The sequence below is a fragment of the Carassius auratus genome, chromosome 12 (assembly GCF_003368295.1).
Source record: "Carassius auratus strain Wakin chromosome 12, ASM336829v1, whole genome shotgun sequence".
Classification (NCBI taxonomy): Eukaryota; Metazoa; Chordata; class Actinopteri; order Cypriniformes; family Cyprinidae; genus Carassius; species Carassius auratus.
The window spans coordinates 10,935,010-10,956,236 of NC_039254.1; the positions used below are offsets into that span (position 1 = coordinate 10,935,010).

Consider the following 21,227-nt stretch of genomic DNA (forward strand, 5'->3'; position numbering starts at 1 on the left):
TGTGCAAGTGTTCACAAATCAGATCAAGAATCATTCTCATTTGGGCAGGCTATTTTAGCACATTCAAAAGCTATAAAAATGCCTTGGTTACTGTTCTCTTAGTGAACGCAACATAAAATCAAAATGAACCCAGTTAGTTCAATGTTTCATTAATGCTAGTACTGTGAATGGTACTTCGGTGCTTTTTATTCCAAAGGAAGCGGTTTTTGTCCTCATAAATATTAATTGTTGGATAATTTTACATAAATAGTTGTTTTCAGTCTGGTTTTTATTTTGGTTGGTATCACACTTTGTTGTCTAGTCAATTCTAGGTGGGTAAAATCAAGTTTAGTCCTATTTATCCTTTTAGTTTCATGTTTCACTAAGAAATATGAAAAAAAGGCAATTCAAATTGACTGTACTAAATGAAAGGGTTTAAAAAAAAATCCAAATGATATTTTTAAAGATAAATAACACTGAGGACTTTATACTACAAACATCAAATATTAACAAAGGCGAATGCATCAAGACTGACCGTATAAGTACTCAAACAACTCTTGACTCACTCTGAGAAGATGTGAGTCACAAGTAGCCACAAGTAACTCCTAGAGGTCATCTAAGTGGGCATAAATAAATCTGCCCACAGACAAAACACGCTGTGACAGACTGAAACTCTAGATTTTATACAAAGAGAGAGAGCGGGCAATCTGCAGACTTCACGCAACACAATACAGACTAGTTGACAGCATACTGAGCTGAACTTTACTGGAGGACAGCACTTGATCTTCACACACTTTTAATGAGGGGCAGAATAAAATGAGATGCAGATCAAAAAAAGGACGGCACAAATGACAGCGTAAGTGGGCATTCGAGATGACCGAAGAAAGCATCTCATTAGAGATGAGAAAAAAAATGTGCATGCCATGATTCGCTGCAACAGATGTGGACATCGGCGACTAACGACGCCGACCACATGCACACTCGCAAAGGCACTGCAACTTTTCTTTCTTTTCCTGTTAACTCTCTCCCTGCTGCCCCAATTGCCCCCCCTCCCTCTCTCTCTCTCTCTCTCTCTCTCTCACTTGCTCTACGTGCAGAGCGCTGCAGACAAATGGTGCATGCCTCTTTCGCAGCATGGATATGACAACATCAAAGACTCTGCATGCGATGATGGCTGGATGGAGAAGGACCATGAGAAAGAGAGACTACCTGGGATGAGGAACAATGCCACCTCGCATCCATGATGGCAGCCTGGCTACACTGTCTGCTTCCTCTACACAGCTTTGCTGTTCTGTTTAGGTGAGAGTTTGTCCTCTCCCCCTCTCTGATTTCACCGTCCCTGCTCCTAGAGCAGTAAAAAAGCCCCACACCAGTAAAATAAAGTCCACTCTGTCAGATCAAAAGTGATGACTGGAGAAGTCCTACTTTGATAAGCAGATAGGGATGATAAATTGTCTGTGCATCAGGAGAGACTATGAGTGCCTTCTGCAGACTAGGAGAGAGAGCGAGAGAGGGAGGGAAGGCGTAAGCGAGGGAGAAGAGAAAACGAAAAAGATACACACGGATAGAGGCGGGAGAGAGGGAAAATACGGTACGACTGCAAGCTGATCACCTGACTCATCTCAGCCAATCGCCATCGGCGCTCGTTTTGAGGTTGCTAAGGGTTTGCTCAGTTGAAGACATTTTTATTACAGCGTTTTTTTTAGAAAAGAGATTGATGTGTGTATATGGAGGGGGAGGGGGGGTTGCACACCTTCTGCCCTGCCATGAAACTCCACAGAGACACAACCTACAATCTAACATCAAACACACATGCACACTCTGAAAATACATTCGAGAAAGGGTACGTTACACAACGGATGGCAAAAGCTCCATGTTTTTATCTCAACCGGCCCTCCTGATCCTCTGGGACCTTGGGTTATTCAGCTCCATCTAAATACCTCTGCCAGCTAAATTAACCAGTTTGAATGCTCGTTTAACTCTCATTCAAATTTGTGCTTTGGGCACATACACGACTACTGAGAAAGGTGGGGCGGAACAGATAAAGACAGATATGTTTTATTCGCACCATGGTCAGTCTCAAAGGACTCGATTTGACCCCTGCATCTGCAGAATCTGTGCACAGGCACGGGCACGAAATGCAACCATACATTATGAATGTGACAGAATTCATGAAAAGAAACAAAAACCGAGCCAAGGTCTTGACGGCGACGCAGATTAGAGATCACAGGTTGGAATACAAATATCTGGTTCATAATAAAGACTACACAAGCCTTTTGTGAATTAACAGGATCGTCATTACCCAAAAGCACACATATTAATACTTGTTTGGAATCTCTGGAGAGAGAGAGAGAGAGAGAGAGAGAGAGGGAGAGCGAGAGAGGGAGGGGAAAAAAGAAACCCATGAAAAGTAGCTGAGCAGCAGTCCATTTTATTACTCGCTTTGTGCCAGTTCAAACAATCGTATTGATTGACTGATTTAAGTGGTCAGTGTAAATGAGCACTGGGACAACAGTGCATGCAGGGCAAGTCACCGGATCCATTAATTGGACAGGAGTGGAAAAAAGGCACAGGAATCTGGACCAGTTTAAATCTATATTTGCTGAACATTGTCCTGACCTCATGATGCAACAGAATGAAATGAGTGGGTACCTCATTAGAGTACACGTGAAGCTTTATGCAGGACTGTTGTATTTTGGGAGTTGTGACACACACATGCACATCTAATTGAGGTCAATGTACAACACTTAAAATAAGATATTTATGATAACTACTGGGTAATATATAGGTGCATCTCAATAAATTAGAATGTTTTGCAAAAGATCATTTATTTCAGTAATTCAACTCAAATTGTGAAACTCGTGTATTAAATTCATAGCGCACACACTGAAGTAGTTTTTAGTCTTTGGTTCTTTAAATTGTGATGAATTTGGCTCACATTTAACAAAAACCCATCTCAACAAATTAGAATGTGGTGACATGCCAATCAACTAATCAACTCAAAACACCTGCAAAGGTTTCCTGAGCCTTCAAAATCTCTCGGTTTGGTTTACTAGGTTACACGATCATGGGAAAGACTGCTGATCTGACAGTTGTCCAGAACACAATCAATGACACCCTTCACAAGGAGTGTAAGCCACAAACATTCATTGCCAAAGAAGCTGGCTGTTCACAGAGTGAAGAGTGAGTCTAGAGGAAGGGTAAAGAAGCTCATTGAAGTCCAGTGTTAAGTTTCCACAGTCTGTGATGATTTGAGGTGCCATGTCATCTGCTAGTATTGGTTCAATTGTGTTTTTGAAAACCAAAGTCACTGCACCCGTTTACCAAGAAATTTTGGAGCACTTCATCCTTCCTTCTGCTGACCAGCTTTTTGAAGATGCTGATTTCATTTTCCAGCAGGATTTGGCACGTGCCCTCACTGCCAAAAGCACCAAAAGTTGGTTAAATGACTATGGTGTTGGTGTGCTTAACTGGCCGGTAGGGGTGTAACGGTATGCAAAAATCATGGTTCGGTACCTACCTCGGTTTTAAAATCACGGTTTGGTTCATTTTCGGTACAGTAAGGGAAAGAAATGCAAACATTAAACTGCAGGTTGTTTATTACTATAATTTTTTTTTTTTTTTTTTTTTTTTTACAATTTTTTTACACTTTTTTAAAATACTTTTTAATAAAAATAAATATAAAATAAAAAAAAGAATAATAAATAAAATACTGCTGCAAAGTTCTTCACTAAATAGAATACTCTGTCACAAACCAATATCATATAATTAAATATAATGAAAAATATAAATAAATAACTATGATTACAGTGCAGCATTACCAATCCCAGCTTGTATGCCTGCTCATATTTAAAAAAATATATATCACTTTTCCAGCATCAACAGTTTCAGTTTTTAGACCTGCTCAGATTTCGTTATAGCGTTGGACCGATCGGAATTAAGAGCAAAGGTCTGTTTAAATGCTGACGGGAGCTGCATTTGAATTACAATCGTTTTTTTCCTAGTTGTAGAGATGTTCACACTCGCTTGATGCCTTTTGAAAAACTTAGACCATTGATACACTAGCATATTGCACCATAATACATTTAGTTCCATAATTTGAGTTGAATTACTGAAATAAATAAACTTTTCCATGACATTCTAATTTGAGATGTTTATAGACTAGTTTTGTGTTCACTTTTGTGATTTATTTTCCTGAATGTGTGTATATACAGTAATGCTGTTTAGGATTAATCGCAATTTAATTGAATCCAAAATAAATGTTTACATATTAAAACACACACACACACACACACACACACACACACACACACACACACACACACACACACACACATACATATATATATATATATATATATATATATATATATATATATATATATATATTATTATTATTATTATTATTATTTTAAAAAAAATATTTACATGTATTTACATGTATATGTTAATATTCATATAATTAATATTACATATAATTAGTATATAAACAACATATTTCTCAAATATATACGTGCATGTGTATTTATATATACGTAATATATGCAGTACACATACATTTATTTTGTAAACAAAAAAAAATATTTTGGATGTGATTAATCACCATTAATCACTTGACAGCACTAATCTATAGCTTTCATTAGAAAACGTGTGTCGCATTCTTTAACGTTCCATCTGGAAACAAAGATACCGTGGCGCCAAACACCACACCAAAAAAGAAAGCCATCGTGTTTACAACTGTGATGACGAGCGCTTATCAGGATCAACTAACGCTGGATTTGCAAAAGTATGTGATTCACACACACACACACACACACACAGACACTGTTTGCATTATTTGAAATCACAAAGGCAAAACAAAACGAATTTAAAATCATTTTCCACATACGATTTCCATACAGTATATATTCCCACTATGCTAGAACTGATTTGTAATGACACCAGAACCACACACTGTAAACACATTGCAGTAATTCTCAGTGAATTTTCCCACAAAGAGAAAAAAAAAAACTATGACCTATTTTGCATCTGATGGAATCAAAAACACTATGCGCCAACACAGGGCATCTATAAATGCATGACTCTCACGTGGCACACGCCCACGCTGCCATTTTCTAGGCAGAGAAGTGGCGCTTCAGTGCCCTCTGCCCATCTCTAGATCTAAAAGATACCCCGGGCTGTTTAATGACATGAACAGCTCAAACAGTAAATGCTAATTTATTATTTAAAGCCCAGCACATAGCCTGACAGCCTGCTGCAGCAAGATCAGAACAAACACACAGGTTCATGGCATGCCAAATCCAATCGAGCCGGACACCACAGCTGCAGATTTGAAGAAATTTCAGAAACAAGACAGACCACATATCCATAAACGAGGTGATGTAACAGGTAAAATGCAGGGAAAGTATACTTCAGAGAAGAAAATCCAAAGAGAAGGAGTGGGACAGAGGATAAGGAAGATAATAAAAAAGCTGTCACTTCTGAACATCAGTCGTGCGGGGGGTAGTCACAAAGGAAATCAACTTCTGATAGAAATATTAAACATCTCATCTGTCAGTCTCAAGCAGACGGTGCATGCATGTGTTTTTTCGAAGCATGTTGGGCTCCTTTGAGACGACCTCAGTTGTTTGTTTGTTATGGCGGCTGTTTGAACAGAAACGAGTAAAACACAATGCTTCTCCTCTTGCTGGCTTTCGATCATTAACGCTACTTTAAAAGCTTATATGCTCAGAGCCACTGTCAGACAATAGCAGAACCAGTTTATCTGAGGATAATCCAAGCTCCAAATGTCATTTTAAGATTAAGTATGCTCACAGAGCAGATCTGAAGCCATTAAATGAAAAAACTGGTCATGCAAAGTATGCTAAATTATTCCAAAGACTACAGACCTCATTTACACTACATACAAATTTGCTGTATTACAAGCAAATCAATTGATCTGCATGAAATACTATTTCCTTCTTAGCTATTCGTTTGTCAAGCGTTTGTACAATAAAAAATCATCTCTATTATCTACAGTGCCTTTTTCTACAAAGGCCATGCTGACAATCTGGGACTCGCAATCTTTTTTAAAGCAGGAAATAAACTGAAAGTTTTAGGATTTTTATATTTTAAACAAAGCAAGATTATGAAATAAAATAGATTAAGAGCTCACTTATCAAACATTAATTATATTGGTCAGTGCTCTGATGCTCTCCTAGTTTATTCAGAAATATATAAAAAATGCAATTCATATAGAAAATGACTCAAATGCTTTGATATGATTGGTTAGCTCAGACTCCTGCAAAAACAATTACATTTGATTAAATATCATAAATAAAATTAATCATACACCACATTACATATTTAACAATTAGGTGACACTACATTTTTTCTTTAAAATTCCTCAAAACCAGTATCATAAATACAATTCTATAACTTGACAGGTGTTTTAAACTAGATTTTCTCTTCATTTTAAATACACCCCCCTCCATTTCTTTCCTGTGATCACTTTTATACACCACTGACCCATATAATGTAATATATTCAAATTTTAATCAGTAAATTTTTCAGTTCCTCCAATTTATAAACTTTTCATATAGATTGTACAATTAGGTATCTACGCATCTCACTATTTCTTAGCATAATGCACAGCAATTTTCACACTCTCAAGCACCACTTAAATTCCGTCAGCCCTTCTTCATTCAGATCTCGGCTAATTCGAGGATGCTTAAGGGGGAGACCTCGACGGACACTCTGGAAAAGTGTTAGGAAGATGGAGAGCCCAAGAAATTCCATTAGCTCTTATTACAGAGAGCTCTCCGGTCTAATGGCCGCTCCAGTCTAATGGGCATCACAAAGGCCTGTAATCAAAGAACCACAAACTCCTCTTTGATTTCGCATCCCTCTCTATCCAGCTTTTATCATTAATTAGATATAAAAAAAAATCCATCTTAAAAAAAAAGAAGCCGTTGGTTTGGACAGCGCAATTGTGCTGAGAGAGAGAAAGAGATTGTAATGGATGATAATGGAGCGCAGATGGCGCAAACTTAGAGAGTGGTGTAGACGCCGCTGTGCCGAGAAGAAAGGAGTCTCAGATTTCAATGGCAACATTTACCATCATCGACGGTGTGCGGAGGGCAGCGAGCCCACCATTTTGTAATGCAATCCACACACAAGGCCATGATAAGCCAACATCACGATTGAGCACTAATAGATCGAAATATCTGTTATTGCACAACTATCGCTTTCACGCGTCGTGCCTGGAGTGCCCTTCAGCAGGGAGGTAATTTAATATGCAAGGCCAGAATCAGTTTTAACCATATCGAATTACGATTTTATTGTTGTGGAAGCTAAATCACAGTGCGTAAAGTCACGCACGAGGAGACGAGACTGAACTGGCCTTGGCAAGCCTGTCAATCACCCCGCTCAGCCTCCTGCTCTGACATGTAATTACAGCGCCACTGTAATTAGAGCTCACTGTCAGGGTCCTGAATGATGCCTCGCGCTTGCCTCGGAGAGAGACAGACTGGCAAGAGAGAACCTGTGAGTTGTAAAGGAGAAAGCAAGTCCACCTATACGGCGCTCATCTTCCCCACTGATTTCCCCCCTGTTCCATTTGCCTGTGGGTTCTCTCTGTTCATAAAGACTTATTGACTGACTCTAGTGTCCTGGCACTCTCTCTCACCCTGAGCCACAGCACATCTTCAAAAGAAACAGGCCAATCACTTTACGTCTGAAAGCAATTGAATTGTGCCGGGCCGAAACCCTTTGGCGGTTCGATAATGTGCGATCCAGCCACGGGCTCGTCTTTAAGCGCCCTGGTCTTAGTCTTGAGGCCTCTTTTGCTTGAGAGAGCACAAAGTTCAGTTTAAACTTGCCTTATTGCTGTCTGGGTCACTTATTGAAACACTACTTTTAATGTTTTGGATGGTGAAAGAGAAACCGAGCGAGTGTATGCGAGAGGAATAAAGAGCGAGTTCGAGAGCAATGATGTAGACGGCCAGTAACAGCACAGAGATTAAACACAACACACGGCCTGTCTCTTGCAATCTAAACGCACCAACAGGTTAAGAATCTTCATGACCTCTTCATGACCTTTTCAGTTCTTGATGTTACTGTAACTGGACAAAATCATTCAAAGCAAGACCTATTCAAATTAATCATTTAGTCCAGTTTGTCAAATGAAGATTAATTTGCTCAGATATCAGACATCGCTGTGATCTGCAAGTTCCTCTCTACCTAAAAGCAACACCTAGCATATTGATAACAGAACTAGCACAACATGTTTAATGGCTTGAGTAATTTCTAGACTTTTCAAAGCCAGAAAATCCGTATTTTAAAGGAGCACTCAGCCATTTTTTCCTCATTGAAAATTTTTACACATGAGCAAACAAATTGGAAAAAAGTTTATGTAAACATACAAAATAACATCATAGGCACTCAAATGGGATCAAGACATGATAATGTTAATAATAATACTAGTAATGTAATAAAAGCTGCTTTATTTAAAATGAAGCAGGGTGCTTCATGGGGGCAGATTTCTCGCACACTTTTGCTTGTGGAAGAAATGAAACGTCTGACAGTAAACAGTACGCTTCATAAAATCAGCGGCAATGCAAACCTTCGTCACTGCATGATAAATCCAAAGTAACTGCCATAAATGTACAACAATCACTGAGTGCATCTGTTAAATTCCCAGTTTATTCCAAGTTTTTCATGAATGCAAAACCCTAGTGTTTTCCCATTCATGTCACAATCTGACAAGGAAGAACAAAAATATACCGAACCCCAGCATCAGCTTTCACAGAATAGTGAAGTAGAATAAAGTGGCCGCTGACCTGTGGAGTTGTGGTCTGCTTGCCCTGCCGGTTGGATGCAGTCGTAGTGGTGATGTCGGTGATGGAGGGCGACGTTTCTGAGCGGTTGCCCGTGGCGGAGGCGCTGGACTGGGGTGTAATAGAAGAAGAGGGCATATCTCCCACCAGCCGAGCGCTACCCTCCACACGTACGTTGGGGTCGCCCTCGGCGGCCATGTTGAGCACTTTTAGGCCATTGTAGTACAGGCCCGAGAGCTGGCCCTGGAAGGGCCGACTGCCCTTCTCCCAGCCTCCGATCTTTATGGTAGTCTGACTGTTGAAGATGGTGAGCTGCCGACCTGCCGGGGAAGAACGTTACAGAAAATACAAGGGTGTTCAACAGCCCGCTCCCCCACGTCATAGAGACGCACACATACACATGCACACGCTAACAAACAGACACGCACACGCACACACACGCACACGCACACGAAAACAGAACTGATGGAAGTCCTGATGGTAAAACACACAACAACCGTAACCTTATTTTCCCTGGGGATCATGAAGCAATAAATTACACTAATGCTAACAGCAACACTGGTAATTTATCGACTGTAATTTAATGGCTGCTGTTGGCACAAAGTAAAAAAATGAAGGGGATGAGAAAGCTGGGTCCCAAAACAAATCAATGGGACTTTGCTAAAAGGACAATCAAATACATACTAAGATGAGAGACAAAATATTCTTCATCTGTAGAAATTACAAATTTCCCCCTTTTTTGTGTGAGAAAATTACTGGTAATCCTTAAATACAGCAGTTTATTGCAAATCACAAAGCCTGTATGCACAGGTCGAGCAAATTTTATTGAGATTGCCTTTCAGCAAGGGCATTGGCAATTAAAATTAATTAGACTGAAATAAGGTTTATGTGAGAATGGCTTTACAACTACATGAGACATTACAAATGATTCATCATGGTTATAATTCCATTGAAAAGGGAAAGCAAGAAAACAAGCAAACTTGGAAAACAAATCACTTTGAACGATTCAATTTGTTACATACATTGCAGCATGCATTCAAGTCTTTTCCCTACTTGTGTGTTTAACTTGCTTGTTAAAGGGACTTCATATCTGATGCCAATAATCATTGAAGCTATTTAAGAGACATTTGCTTCGAGATTTTAACTGTGCACTTTAGCAGCTTCCAAAAGAAATATGTTTAGCATGACAAGATATGCATATATACATTAAATAGTGTGTGTACATCACTATGAATTCAAATAATTTCCACTGTGGACATGTACTTTAATTAGTCATTTAGATTATTACAGCTGCAAAATAACATTATTTAAATAGGTATTTTAATGATGTAAACATATTTTGTTAATGATTAAACTAACTTCAGTTATCAGTATATTACCAGTCCCTTTAACCTCTGACAGGTTTACAAGTACAGTATAACAACACATTATTGAATTGTACAGTGCATATATTACAAACTACATTTGTTTAATTTTTAAACTTGGTTATACAGGGGATTTATGTTTTAGATGGTTTATTTGCTGTGCAAAATATCACTTGCTTATGATCAAATTATCTTTTATTTAAAGTTTTAATCAGTGTTTTTACCTTTGTCGAGTAGCCATTCGTCAACTACTCGACCAAGCCGATATGGGATTCGCTGTCTAGCAATCGCCAGGCGTTCGTTATCAATGTTGCCTTTAAAGTTTAAAGAGACATTACATTGTTAAAAATCTGAAAGGTCAAAGATTAAAACCTACAGTGAGACATATACCTTAACTGTCTGTTTTTTTCTTCTTTTTTTTCCTCTTATTTTCTCTCTTTCATTTTTTTTTTATTTGGAACACCAAGGTTGCATACATAAGAATGATGAAGCTTTTCATTCAAATTAAAATTTAAGCAAACAAATTAACCCTATTTTAATAGAAGCACTATGTTAAATATTCACCTACTCTTCACTCACCAACCAAACTCAATCACGTTTATACACAATATCACTCCTTTACATAGTACATTTACAAAATAGTAATCTTTTAAATCTTTTTAGCAATTTTTCATCTAGTTATACATGAAAACTAGCTCATTTTAATCGAAATATTGACATTACAGTACATTCCAGCGTTTTGCAACCAATTTGATTTTAGCTTCACATTTGCTATCTAATCTAAAAAGTCTATTTTCAGTCATTTTTGATATGATAAATCTCACATTATCAGATCACAATACATTTAAAAACATCAAAGTAGCAGAAAAAACACTCAAAGGATTAAAGCAACAGGAAGATTATCAGTTCATCAGTAATGCATGTAAGATCAGCTCATGTTCATGTTCCCCATGTGAAGTTGAAATTGCTCTGACAAAAGCTTTGACCTCAGAGATGTCTACAGTATATGCAAACATTTAGATGCTTGTTTCGCTACGGTGAGCGCCACGTGATCTCGAGCAGAAGCTGTGCTTAAATGCAGATATTTATGCAACATGTCCAGGTTTAACCAGGTACGGTAGCGGTATTGAATTGAGATTATTTGAAAACATTTACTTCACTCCCATTACGGCCCACACATAATTACCACTCCTGACTTCGCTGGAAAATTCAACATGAAACCTGACTTGCTCAGATTTCCAAAGAGTATAATTACGCCTCACAATTTTTACTCTATGAGCTATTAACTCGTTATTTGTCAATCAGAAAGGAATCTCGCTCTCTCTCTATGTATAAAAATGTTTCCTCAATAAGAAAATCAGCCTGAAAGGCTATGATGTGAGAAATTCAGTGTGAGAATTACCAGCAAATTTCCATTCTAATGTGTTCTCGTTTCTTATATACATATGCACAAATACTGACAGAATTGAAAATTCTTTCATCAAACCTGTAAGACTTGCTTTCTTCGGTGGAACACAAAAAGGAAAATCTTGTAAAAAATATATTGGATTCTCTTTTTCAAGTAATGAAAGTGAATGTGAAATATCCCCATGAAATATCTTGTTATATCTGAGTTAGATCTTTATTCATACTAATTATGTGGAAAATAGCAGCAAAGACATGAGTCAAACAATTTCCTTTTGTGTTCTGCAGAAGAATGAATATCATACAGTTTTGACAAAGCAAGGTGAACAATTTTGACAAATTATTCATTTAAAGCACCAAATTTAAGCTTATGCCACCTCACGTGAGTATGACTGCTCTAGTCGACAGCACTTTTGAGGTAAAGCTCTTTATTCTGTATCTGACACTGAAATGACATGACTAAATTGCTTCTCAAACACAGTACAATACTGTTTTTGATGGGTGATTGCAGAAGAAGAACACCTGTGGACAAGGAAATAAGCCTTCCACAGGGCTGCACGTAAGGACAGGTGGAGTGCTCGACTCTAAATTTGAGTTTGAGAGCGCCAATATTCTGCTGTGAGAGCGGAAAGAAGTTTGAAACTCAGTCCCCCCCTTTCCTTTTACTTTCATTCATTTGTATTTTTTCCCCTTCTTTAATTCTGTCATTTTCTCCCTCCTACCATGTGCAGTCGGGTCTAACTGTGATTTATGTCCACTTGTGCACTTTACCTAGAGTAATCAAGAGTGAAAGGAGTCATTTTTCTCAAATCATAGCTTAAAAGAAACAAGACAAGAAGGGGAAAAAAGCAATAGGAGTTCTTGAAGCGGGATGGTCCAGATGACTAAGGGCAAGTTGTGTGCATGATTGCACAAACACACGCACGCACACCCACCCACTCACACACATACATACACATGCAGTGGTCATGTTCTGTTTAAATGAGGGGCAGTTGCCTGAGGCGTTCTTGGGTAAAGTGAAAATGACTGCCTAGTTAGCTTAGCATGCTAACAGTCTGAACACCCTTTCTTTGTAAATATTAGACATTTTTATTATAATATTTTTTTAGACACTAGGCATCTAAACAATAATAATATAAAAACACATTTCTGTTGTTTTAGATCTGTTCTGCATCCAGTACACAGTGATTTTCAAGGACAGCAACAACATCTCAATTTGTCCCTCCGCCAGTCCAAACCTCACGCTGTGGCCATTTTGTGCCCAGCAGTAGCTGTGTGGTGGTAATTCTGTCAGGAACATTATTTTTTTCTTTTATGAAAAAGGTGTACTTAAGTGCTAATTGCGTCCATTTAAGAATGTCTACAACTGGACATAAAGCATAGGTGATTTTAGATGCTATATAGAGGGTTTCGCCCCTCACCTTTCATCAAAGTGCTTTTAAAAATCTGTGATTTTCTGAGCTGTCAGAACTCTTAAAAGTCTTTCCATCACATTCACTGAAAGTATGCAGTATGTTTCACTTTCAATCCTTCCTTTAACAGTCAGAAACATTTTTACATTAAAGGGATAATTCACCTAAAAATTAATATTGTGCCATCATTTACTCACCCTCATGTTGTCCCAAACCTTTATGACTTTTGCTGAACACAAAATATATTTTCTTTGTTAATTAAGATAAATACAGTGAGTGGGATCCTGTGTTGATTTGGTTTCCATTTAATATAAAAACAGCCAAAAATCAAGTTCTGCAGAAGAAAAAGCTTGATGGCATAATATGAATTTTTTGGTGAAATATTCCTTTCAGTCAGTTTACGAACAAAGACCTCCCTGTTCTACTAAAATAACAATATGCAATACAAAACACTCCTGATGTAGGCTACATTCAGGGACATTTAGATGTTATTTTGATAAGTTTTATTTTATTAATTTTCTTTTTTCAAGTAAAATGGACAAGACTTCAGGGAGATGAATTGAGCAGGGAGTTGAATAAGTTTCACAATGAAAATTCAATTTCTTAGTTTAATACATTCTTTATTGCTATTTGTTATTACTACATTACAATTGCATGACAATCCAGTCGTTTAGGTTAAAGAATGATAGCATAGGTTAAGAGTGGGTGGAAAAATTGCATGCTTTCTTTTTATGCTAAAGCTATTTTAGTTACAGAACTAATCATTCAAGATAAACAAGCTCCCCATTTTGTTCTCCCTCGTTGTCAATTTAAATTCAATGCATTTATTATCTCGTCTAACGCAGAGCAGAGTCAATCAAGCGCTGATTAAAATGAAGCCGTCATGACTAGTTTTCTTTTTTTTTAAATATATTCCAGTGGAAAAGTTTCTTCCATTCTGCCATGGACATGAGATGCATTAGTATTCAGACAATCACTAGCGCACCCCTCTCTAAATCCACAGACACAATGGAAACAGGAAGCTGAGAGAAAATGGCACATTACATTGGCTCCATTTTAACAAGCAATTGTCTTCCACTCCAAATGAAAGACGCTGCTGATATTTGGGTTGTTTGTTTACACTAAAACAATGAGTGGGTCTCGGCGAAGAAAAACAGTACCTCTTTTTCCGTGTCTGTTTCTATTTCTATCCCTCTGTATTCTTTATAGTTCTGTTTCCAAGAACTTATGTGTGTTTCTATGATATTTTTTTAGTGTATAGTGTATGTCCTAGTTTGTCTGAGTTGTTTTAAATACAAAATGCCAACTCTTGGTTTTAGGATAATCCTGTTAAGATTCTTACGGTTCTCCCGATTAAATTATACAAAATGCAATTCTGTGCAACCAGTCAGTGTATCAACAGCCGAATCTAGTGCGTCTCACGATTATACATTTGCATTTTCCCAGCACATTTTGAATTGAATGACAAGCCGTATTGAACGCAATGATGAGCAACCGACGACAGCGGAGCATTTATGGGAAGCATGAGATTTTCCGAGCTTCATTACCACTTCAGTCGTCGAACACTCGACATTTCAACAGTCTATCACGTCTGCTCCCAAGAAGAAAGACGTTTGCGAAGATCGAGAGCAAATAATCTCTGTAAAGGAAGAGATGGTTTAAGAAGAGCTTGAAGGAAGATACAAATTAAAAGACTAATACAGCCGCCTCCTTTTCATCATGATTGACAAACGAGTGCAATGGGATTATTTCTCATCGCTGATCTCTTGTCAAGCTTTTGTCAGGGCTTTTCAGGCGACTGAGAGGCTGGCGAATTTGATAACCCTGGATCTGACATTTTCAGCCTTCTAAAGCCCCAAGAGCAATCATCTCTGCTGACATTTGGAAAGGATACCAGGGTTACCTTTTTTTAACAGTGAGAAACCACAATCACAGACAAAGGCATTTTGTCCTTAACCCTGTGATTCAGACTCTTTTTCCTGAGCTCTGCCAGCCTTTTATTGTTCCCATTGTGAATAGCTGCATGGCTGAGATTGTGTGTGTGTGTGTGTGTGTGTGTGAACATGCGTATAAAGGCTGAGGGCTCTTACCCGTTGGGTAGCGCTCAATGACTGGCAGATCATCCACCTGCAAGGTGGCGTTACCACCACTTCTCGTAAAGCGAACTATGTGGTACTTTCCATCATTTACAAACTTTGAGGTTTCTTCGATGTTTATGTCATCGGTGCCCACATTGAACACCACTTTGATATTGCCTCTTTCCTGTAAAAATAGAGAGAGAGAGAAAGAAAAAGAGGGAGGGAGATAAAGAAAGAGGACTTTAAGATTATATCATAACCATTCTTTTCTGATTCACTCCGCCAACATAAAGTGCTCAGGTTATATGCACTGGCTTATTTTAGCATATGAACATCACATTTAATGACCATCACTCTGTCTTAGCAACCTTGCGGAAGACAATTTTTGATTATTAATAAAGGCTCTCATAGAGAGGCAGCTGTACTCCATCTTAACTGGCAGAATAACAGATGTACCGAATTTATTGAGGACCAAACAAGGTGATAGTTTATCAGCCTGGGCACAATTTCTCCTGACAGCACAGTGCATCAGAAAGATTTACCACTGCTTTAATTCGCCAGAAAAAAAAAGCGGCATTCATATTTAATAACGAAAATATCTATAATTTATGTTTTAATGAGCCCATTACATGAAGGAAATGGATAGCAATAAAGAAACCGCCATGTATTTTTTTCCATTTTTGAAGTTTTGTGATTTTCTTTCGATAATAATTAGTGGGGATATATTTGTTCTGTCTGTGTATATAGAGAGAATACCACGGTTTTAGTTCAGACGTTTAGTAAATCTTACATTAAATCAAATTCAGTGTGTATTATTGCATTTGCAATGTGATATGTAAGTGATAAAGTACAGTCAGCCTGTCATTATGACAAAATAAATCCTGACAGGTTGATCAGGACACCATCATTCAGCAGGAGCTCTCGTATCACCCTAAAGTAGTTTATTTTGGATTAATGACCGGCTGACTGTACACCATCCTGCTCATTACATGATTACTTACCAATTAAAGAAATAAATGGACATGAAATATTGATTGCAGCTGAAATTATTCAATTACAAGAAAGAAAATGCTGAGTGATATGAGAGACGTACTGCAGCTGATGCTTTGTACAATGTTCATTAAACAAGCCACTGCGGATTATACAAAAACATTATACAGCTTTGTGGAAAACTGCAGTTCAAAAATTGTAAAAGATGACAGCTGCACTGTATAACTGCCTGTTGTCTCTCATATCACAATGTATCCTCTTTCTTAACATTTTGTAAAATAATTTCAACTCAATCCCCTTTGAATCAGATACAAAACCCTTCAGCTTCTGATTTCTAATATATATATATATATATATATATATATATATATATATATATATATATATATATATATATATATATATGCATATATGCATATATGCATACAACACAGATGGAATCTGTAATTTTAAAGGGGTGGCATGACTGTTGCAGATGTCAAAGTAAAATTTGCTGTGCCACACATTAAGCCTTGTAAACTAAATAATACTACTTTTTCATTCCTGTTCATGTTCAAAAGTTTTTCAACAGGCCTGCAGGCGGATAACATAATCGAATCACAGGAAATCACAGGAAAAAATAACCTTATAAGATTTTTCCCTCTTGAAATCAGTGCCTCAAGGCAATATGCTGGTCATACAGAATAATGTGTGACAGTCTCAGTGAAACGGAATCTAATCTGTATTCTGATGCGCTGCTTGTCATTTTCAGTGTAAATTCTCATCGATGCATGTTTCTGTCTTATTAATGCAAGCAGTGAGAGTGAAATAACTCTGTGTGGTTCACATCCACACCACTAGATGGCGTCAATCCTTAATGGTTTCCTATTTGATGCAGCTCAGTGGGTGGGATTGTCTTTTGCTAATTACAATCAAACGTATTCATGTGCAAACAATCTTCTCTTATGAAAGCACATGCTAATAATACTCGCTCGATCCACTTGCTGCTCGTCTTATATAAAACAGTAACTATGCCCACTCTATGCTCTCCTTGATGACCTGTGTGCCCACATGCACTACTTAGTTAACTAAAAACTTGTTGCAAACTTGTTAGAAACATTATTACAAGCCTGCACATGAGCACAAGCAATGGTGAAAATTGTTATTTGACATATTTACAACAGATGGAGGCCATTAGTTTAAAAAACTCAAAAAAAAAAAAAAAAAGGCTGCTGTGGGAACTAGTCCTTTCGACTGATTTATTGCAGATTGCAAAAGCTACATGTGGCATTTCAAAATAATGAAATGGGGTGTGTATGAGAAGATCCCTTCGTGAATTCCCCTAATGCACACCTATCTGCCAGAAGAGAGCAAGGAGAGGACAAATCGCAACACCAGACTTCATTATACCCTCCCAGGAGATGTGTGTTTTTGTCTGGATACTCACAAGCTCTCTTTTTCTGACACACGCACACACACACACGCCCCATGTTGTCATCTCCAGCTGGATGCTCCTTCCGCCTCTCACACCCCATAATGAAGACAGATTCTGCCCGTTAGCCCTATCCTCTTCCCATCACCGGGAACAATGGGGCAGCGTCTCCTTCACCCTCCTCTGTGCTCTCTAACAGTATTTCTCCAGGGCCAATCTCTCACTCCCTGCACATCTTTTCAGCTTTGTGGTCAGAGCAGTCATGTGAGAGCTTGGCCCGCCACGCCCTCCTCTAATTGGAGAACGACCTCTCTTTCACCCTTCCGTCCAGGCCATCCTTTGGGTAGCTGACCTCATTCTTCATTCGGGATGAGGCGGCTGGGACCAGCACCAAGGGTGGTAGGCCTTTTGAACTCTCGGAAATGACAGCGTTGACTCAATCACATCAGGCAAGGGGGAATGTGTTAATGGTAATGAAGATACTTTTAGATTTAGTTTTTTACCTATCTTGTTTTTCACATTGATTTAAATAGGATAATCTTATACCATATTGACATAAAAATACAAAGAGTAAGAAAATATATTCCATTTGTTGTTATCAACAAAATTAAGGGCATTAATATTACATTGCAAGGTTTCCCAAACTGGGTTTATGAAGGTTCTGCAGGGGGTTTATGAGTTTAATGAAAAGCTAATAATTGATTAAATGTGACTCTGGACCACAAATCCAGTCATAAGGGTCAATTTTTTGAAACTGAGATTTATACACTGTCAGAAAGCTGAATAAACAAGCTTTCTATTGATTTGTTAGTACAGGAAAATATTTGGCTGAGATACAGCAATTTGTAAATCTTGAATCTGAGAGTGCAAAAAAAAAAAAAAAAAAGAAATAAACAAACAAAAAATTCGAAATATTGAGAAAATCATTTTTAAAGTTGTTCAAATGAAGTTCTTAGCATTGCATATTACTTTTAAATGGAGTTTTAATATATTTATATATTTACAGAAGAACATTTACAAAATATCTTCATGGAACATGATCTTTAATTAATATCCAACAGATTATTGGCATAAAAGAAAAATCAATAATTGTGACCCACACAATGTGTTGCTGGATATTGCTACAAATACACCCGTGCAATTTATGGCTGGTTTTGTGTTCAAGGATCACAAATCATAAGAATGTTACGTTAAAATAAATATATTTTAAAATGAATCAAAATATAACATTCACTGAAGTTTTTTAAATATTTTATTTGTTCATCTGCATGTCATGTGACACGTCACAGAAGCGTGAACATGCAAATGTAATATTTCACTATTAAAATATTTAATCCAATAAAAAATATATTAGGTGAAAGAGAATCAGATGACAAAATATTTGTGCCTTTTTAATGTGTTTGAAAGACAAACACCATCCAAAGTAATGCACGGTAAAAAATAAACGACTAATTGATCATTTAAATAAATTAGTGTATGGTTGATGTAATTAGTTGATGCAATGTTGAAACACTTTTTAAACCTGAAATGATTTTTGTAAATCCAGATGCCACCGAACTAATGACAGATCTCTGTGTAAATGTCCACAAAACTGGAAGACCTTCTGAGTGTCTAGAAGTGGTAGGCTATTTTAGAAAGGAATATTTAAATTATGAAAAACAGGAATCCAGGGATAATCAATAAAATTTGAATAAATGAATGCTATCGTGTACATGGTATGTAATCTTGTAATCCATAAAAAGTAACTGTAACCTGATTACGAATATTTTAAAACGTAATTTAATCTAATTACTTTACGTAATCCAGATTACATGTAATCAATTCTGGAAATCTGTAAGCATTTTTTGGAAAGTTGGAAAAGGGGGCTCAGACTTCTACAGGGGGCTTCTTCGTGCAACTTAAAGTGGGCATAGTTTAAGAGAGACACCCTACGCCCTACATTCAGTCCCAGGTGTGATAGTGTCCCAGATTCGCAGAATTTCTATAAAAAAAAAAAAAAAAAAGAAAGAAAGAAAAGAGAGAAGGCGGCTCTATTATGAATGCCTCAGGGGCTAAACATACTGGAGGGGAGAGCAAAATTGAGCCGTGACACCAAATCCCAGATTATCAAAGAATAACAAATGTTTTGGGTGCTGTGCTCAGGATTCTGTGTTCGGTAAATGATCCCTAAAGCGAGCGAAGGATGGGGTGTCATTTAAAAGGAGGGCCTGGTTCCACACGGCTGCGTCTTGGCTGTTCCTGTCCATCTCAAGCTTCAGGTCACCTCTCCACTGAGGCCTGCAGTGCTGCTCTAAATATAAAGAACTAATACAACTGGATTCTCATTAGACTCAGTGGGGGTTGTTATAGCAACACTGTTCTCTAGGGTTCTCTCGTTTCTTGTAGGCAATTAGATGACAACCACGCTGCCATCCTGATTGACAGAGCATTCATCTACTCTGGAACTGCAGCGGCCTCCTCTTGCCAGACACAAAAATAATTCAGTTGTTCTTAACTTCACAATATGTAGTTTAGAGCTGTACGTTTCTTCTGCTTATAAAATATGCTTGTTATATTTATGACTTAATACAAGACACTACAGGTCATAATCATCACCATACCCCAATTTGCATATTCATAGTACATTAAGTGAATTTTGTATTACAAGTTTTTAAAAATGTTGTTTAAATATGCAAATGAGCCATTACCTATTTAAAATACACTCATTTGCATACATTTGTCAGGAAATCTGAATATTGGATAAAGCCAGGTTAAAAATTTGTTTTGTTGATATATTAGAGATAAGTGTTCTCACAGAGGGGATTCAGAATTTTTTCAACCCTCTAAAAATACTGTCAATAGCCAAAAATAATTATTTTGACCAGGAATGGAATGTAGTTTAGTGCATATTTCTGGTTTGTTCTTGAGAAAAAAAAAAAAAAAACTTTAAAGATCAGTATTGTAATTGAAATTAACAGACTTAAATATATATTATGGAAGGAAGACAAGTTGTGGTGGCACAATCTTAAAATTGACTGGTGCTTTAAAAAAGTGGCAGTTTACCAAAAAAATTAAGCTCTATCATAATTTACTCACCCTAATTGTCATTCCAAACCTGACTTTTTCCCTCTGTGAAACACAAGCTGTCGATAAGCTGGAGCTGTTTTTTTCTATATAATAAATGTCAATGGGGTCCAAAACCACCACATCAAAGACAGTTTCCTTAGTTCCACAAAGAACGGTGCACAACATGAGGGTAAATTATGACAGATTTTTGGGTGAACTATCACTTTAAGCTCTAAATAAATCAATGGAATAACTGATATTAATAACAGGCAGAATGTTCCATCACGAGCAGCCAAACACACACATGCACACACACACTTAGGGCTGGGACGGTTGCACCAGAAACCTGGAAGACAGAAGAGGCACTAATGATGTGTCTTATTTAGGTAAAGGTGCAGGTAGAAGCTTATGGTGTATGACAGAGTATGTGTACCAAATCGGGGATCCTGATCTGCCATGGTATTCAGCTTAAATGAGCTGGTGCATCCAGGAAACTTCAGCCACTTTACATAAAGAGCCTCTCAGTAATGCTCAAGCTAATACCAAGGGAATGCGTTTAATTGGATAGAACACCCAGACATGCAATATCTGCTCTCATAAATAACTTGTGTTTGATATTAGATCAAAATATCACACCGTGTGTGACACACTCCAGAGTGCATGTGCCCTTATGTTTTGAGAACTGCAGGTTTAGTGGAACAGATAAATGTGTTTTGTCCACAGAATAA

General features: G+C 37.6%; 1 protein-coding gene across 23 annotated transcripts in view; it reads right to left on the bottom strand.

The window, feature by feature from the left end:
- The window catches only part of nrxn1a (neurexin 1a), a 173,878-nt gene that overhangs the window by 13,894 nt on the left and 138,757 nt on the right, over nt 1-21,227 (bottom strand). For 17 of the 23 annotated variants that reach the window (XM_026276945.1, XM_026276949.1, XM_026276946.1 and 14 more), the window contains 3 exons: nt 15,066-15,237; nt 10,384-10,473; nt 8,799-9,115 (listed from right to left, as the gene is read on the bottom strand). In XM_026276945.1, the coding sequence (XP_026132730.1) occupies nt 8,799-9,115; nt 10,384-10,473; nt 15,066-15,237 (579 nt within the window). The remainder of the gene's footprint in view (nt 1-8,798; nt 9,116-10,383; nt 10,474-15,065; nt 15,238-21,227) is intronic. The other 6 variants (XM_026276954.1, XM_026276953.1, XM_026276952.1 and 3 more) reach the window with 1 other exon arrangement.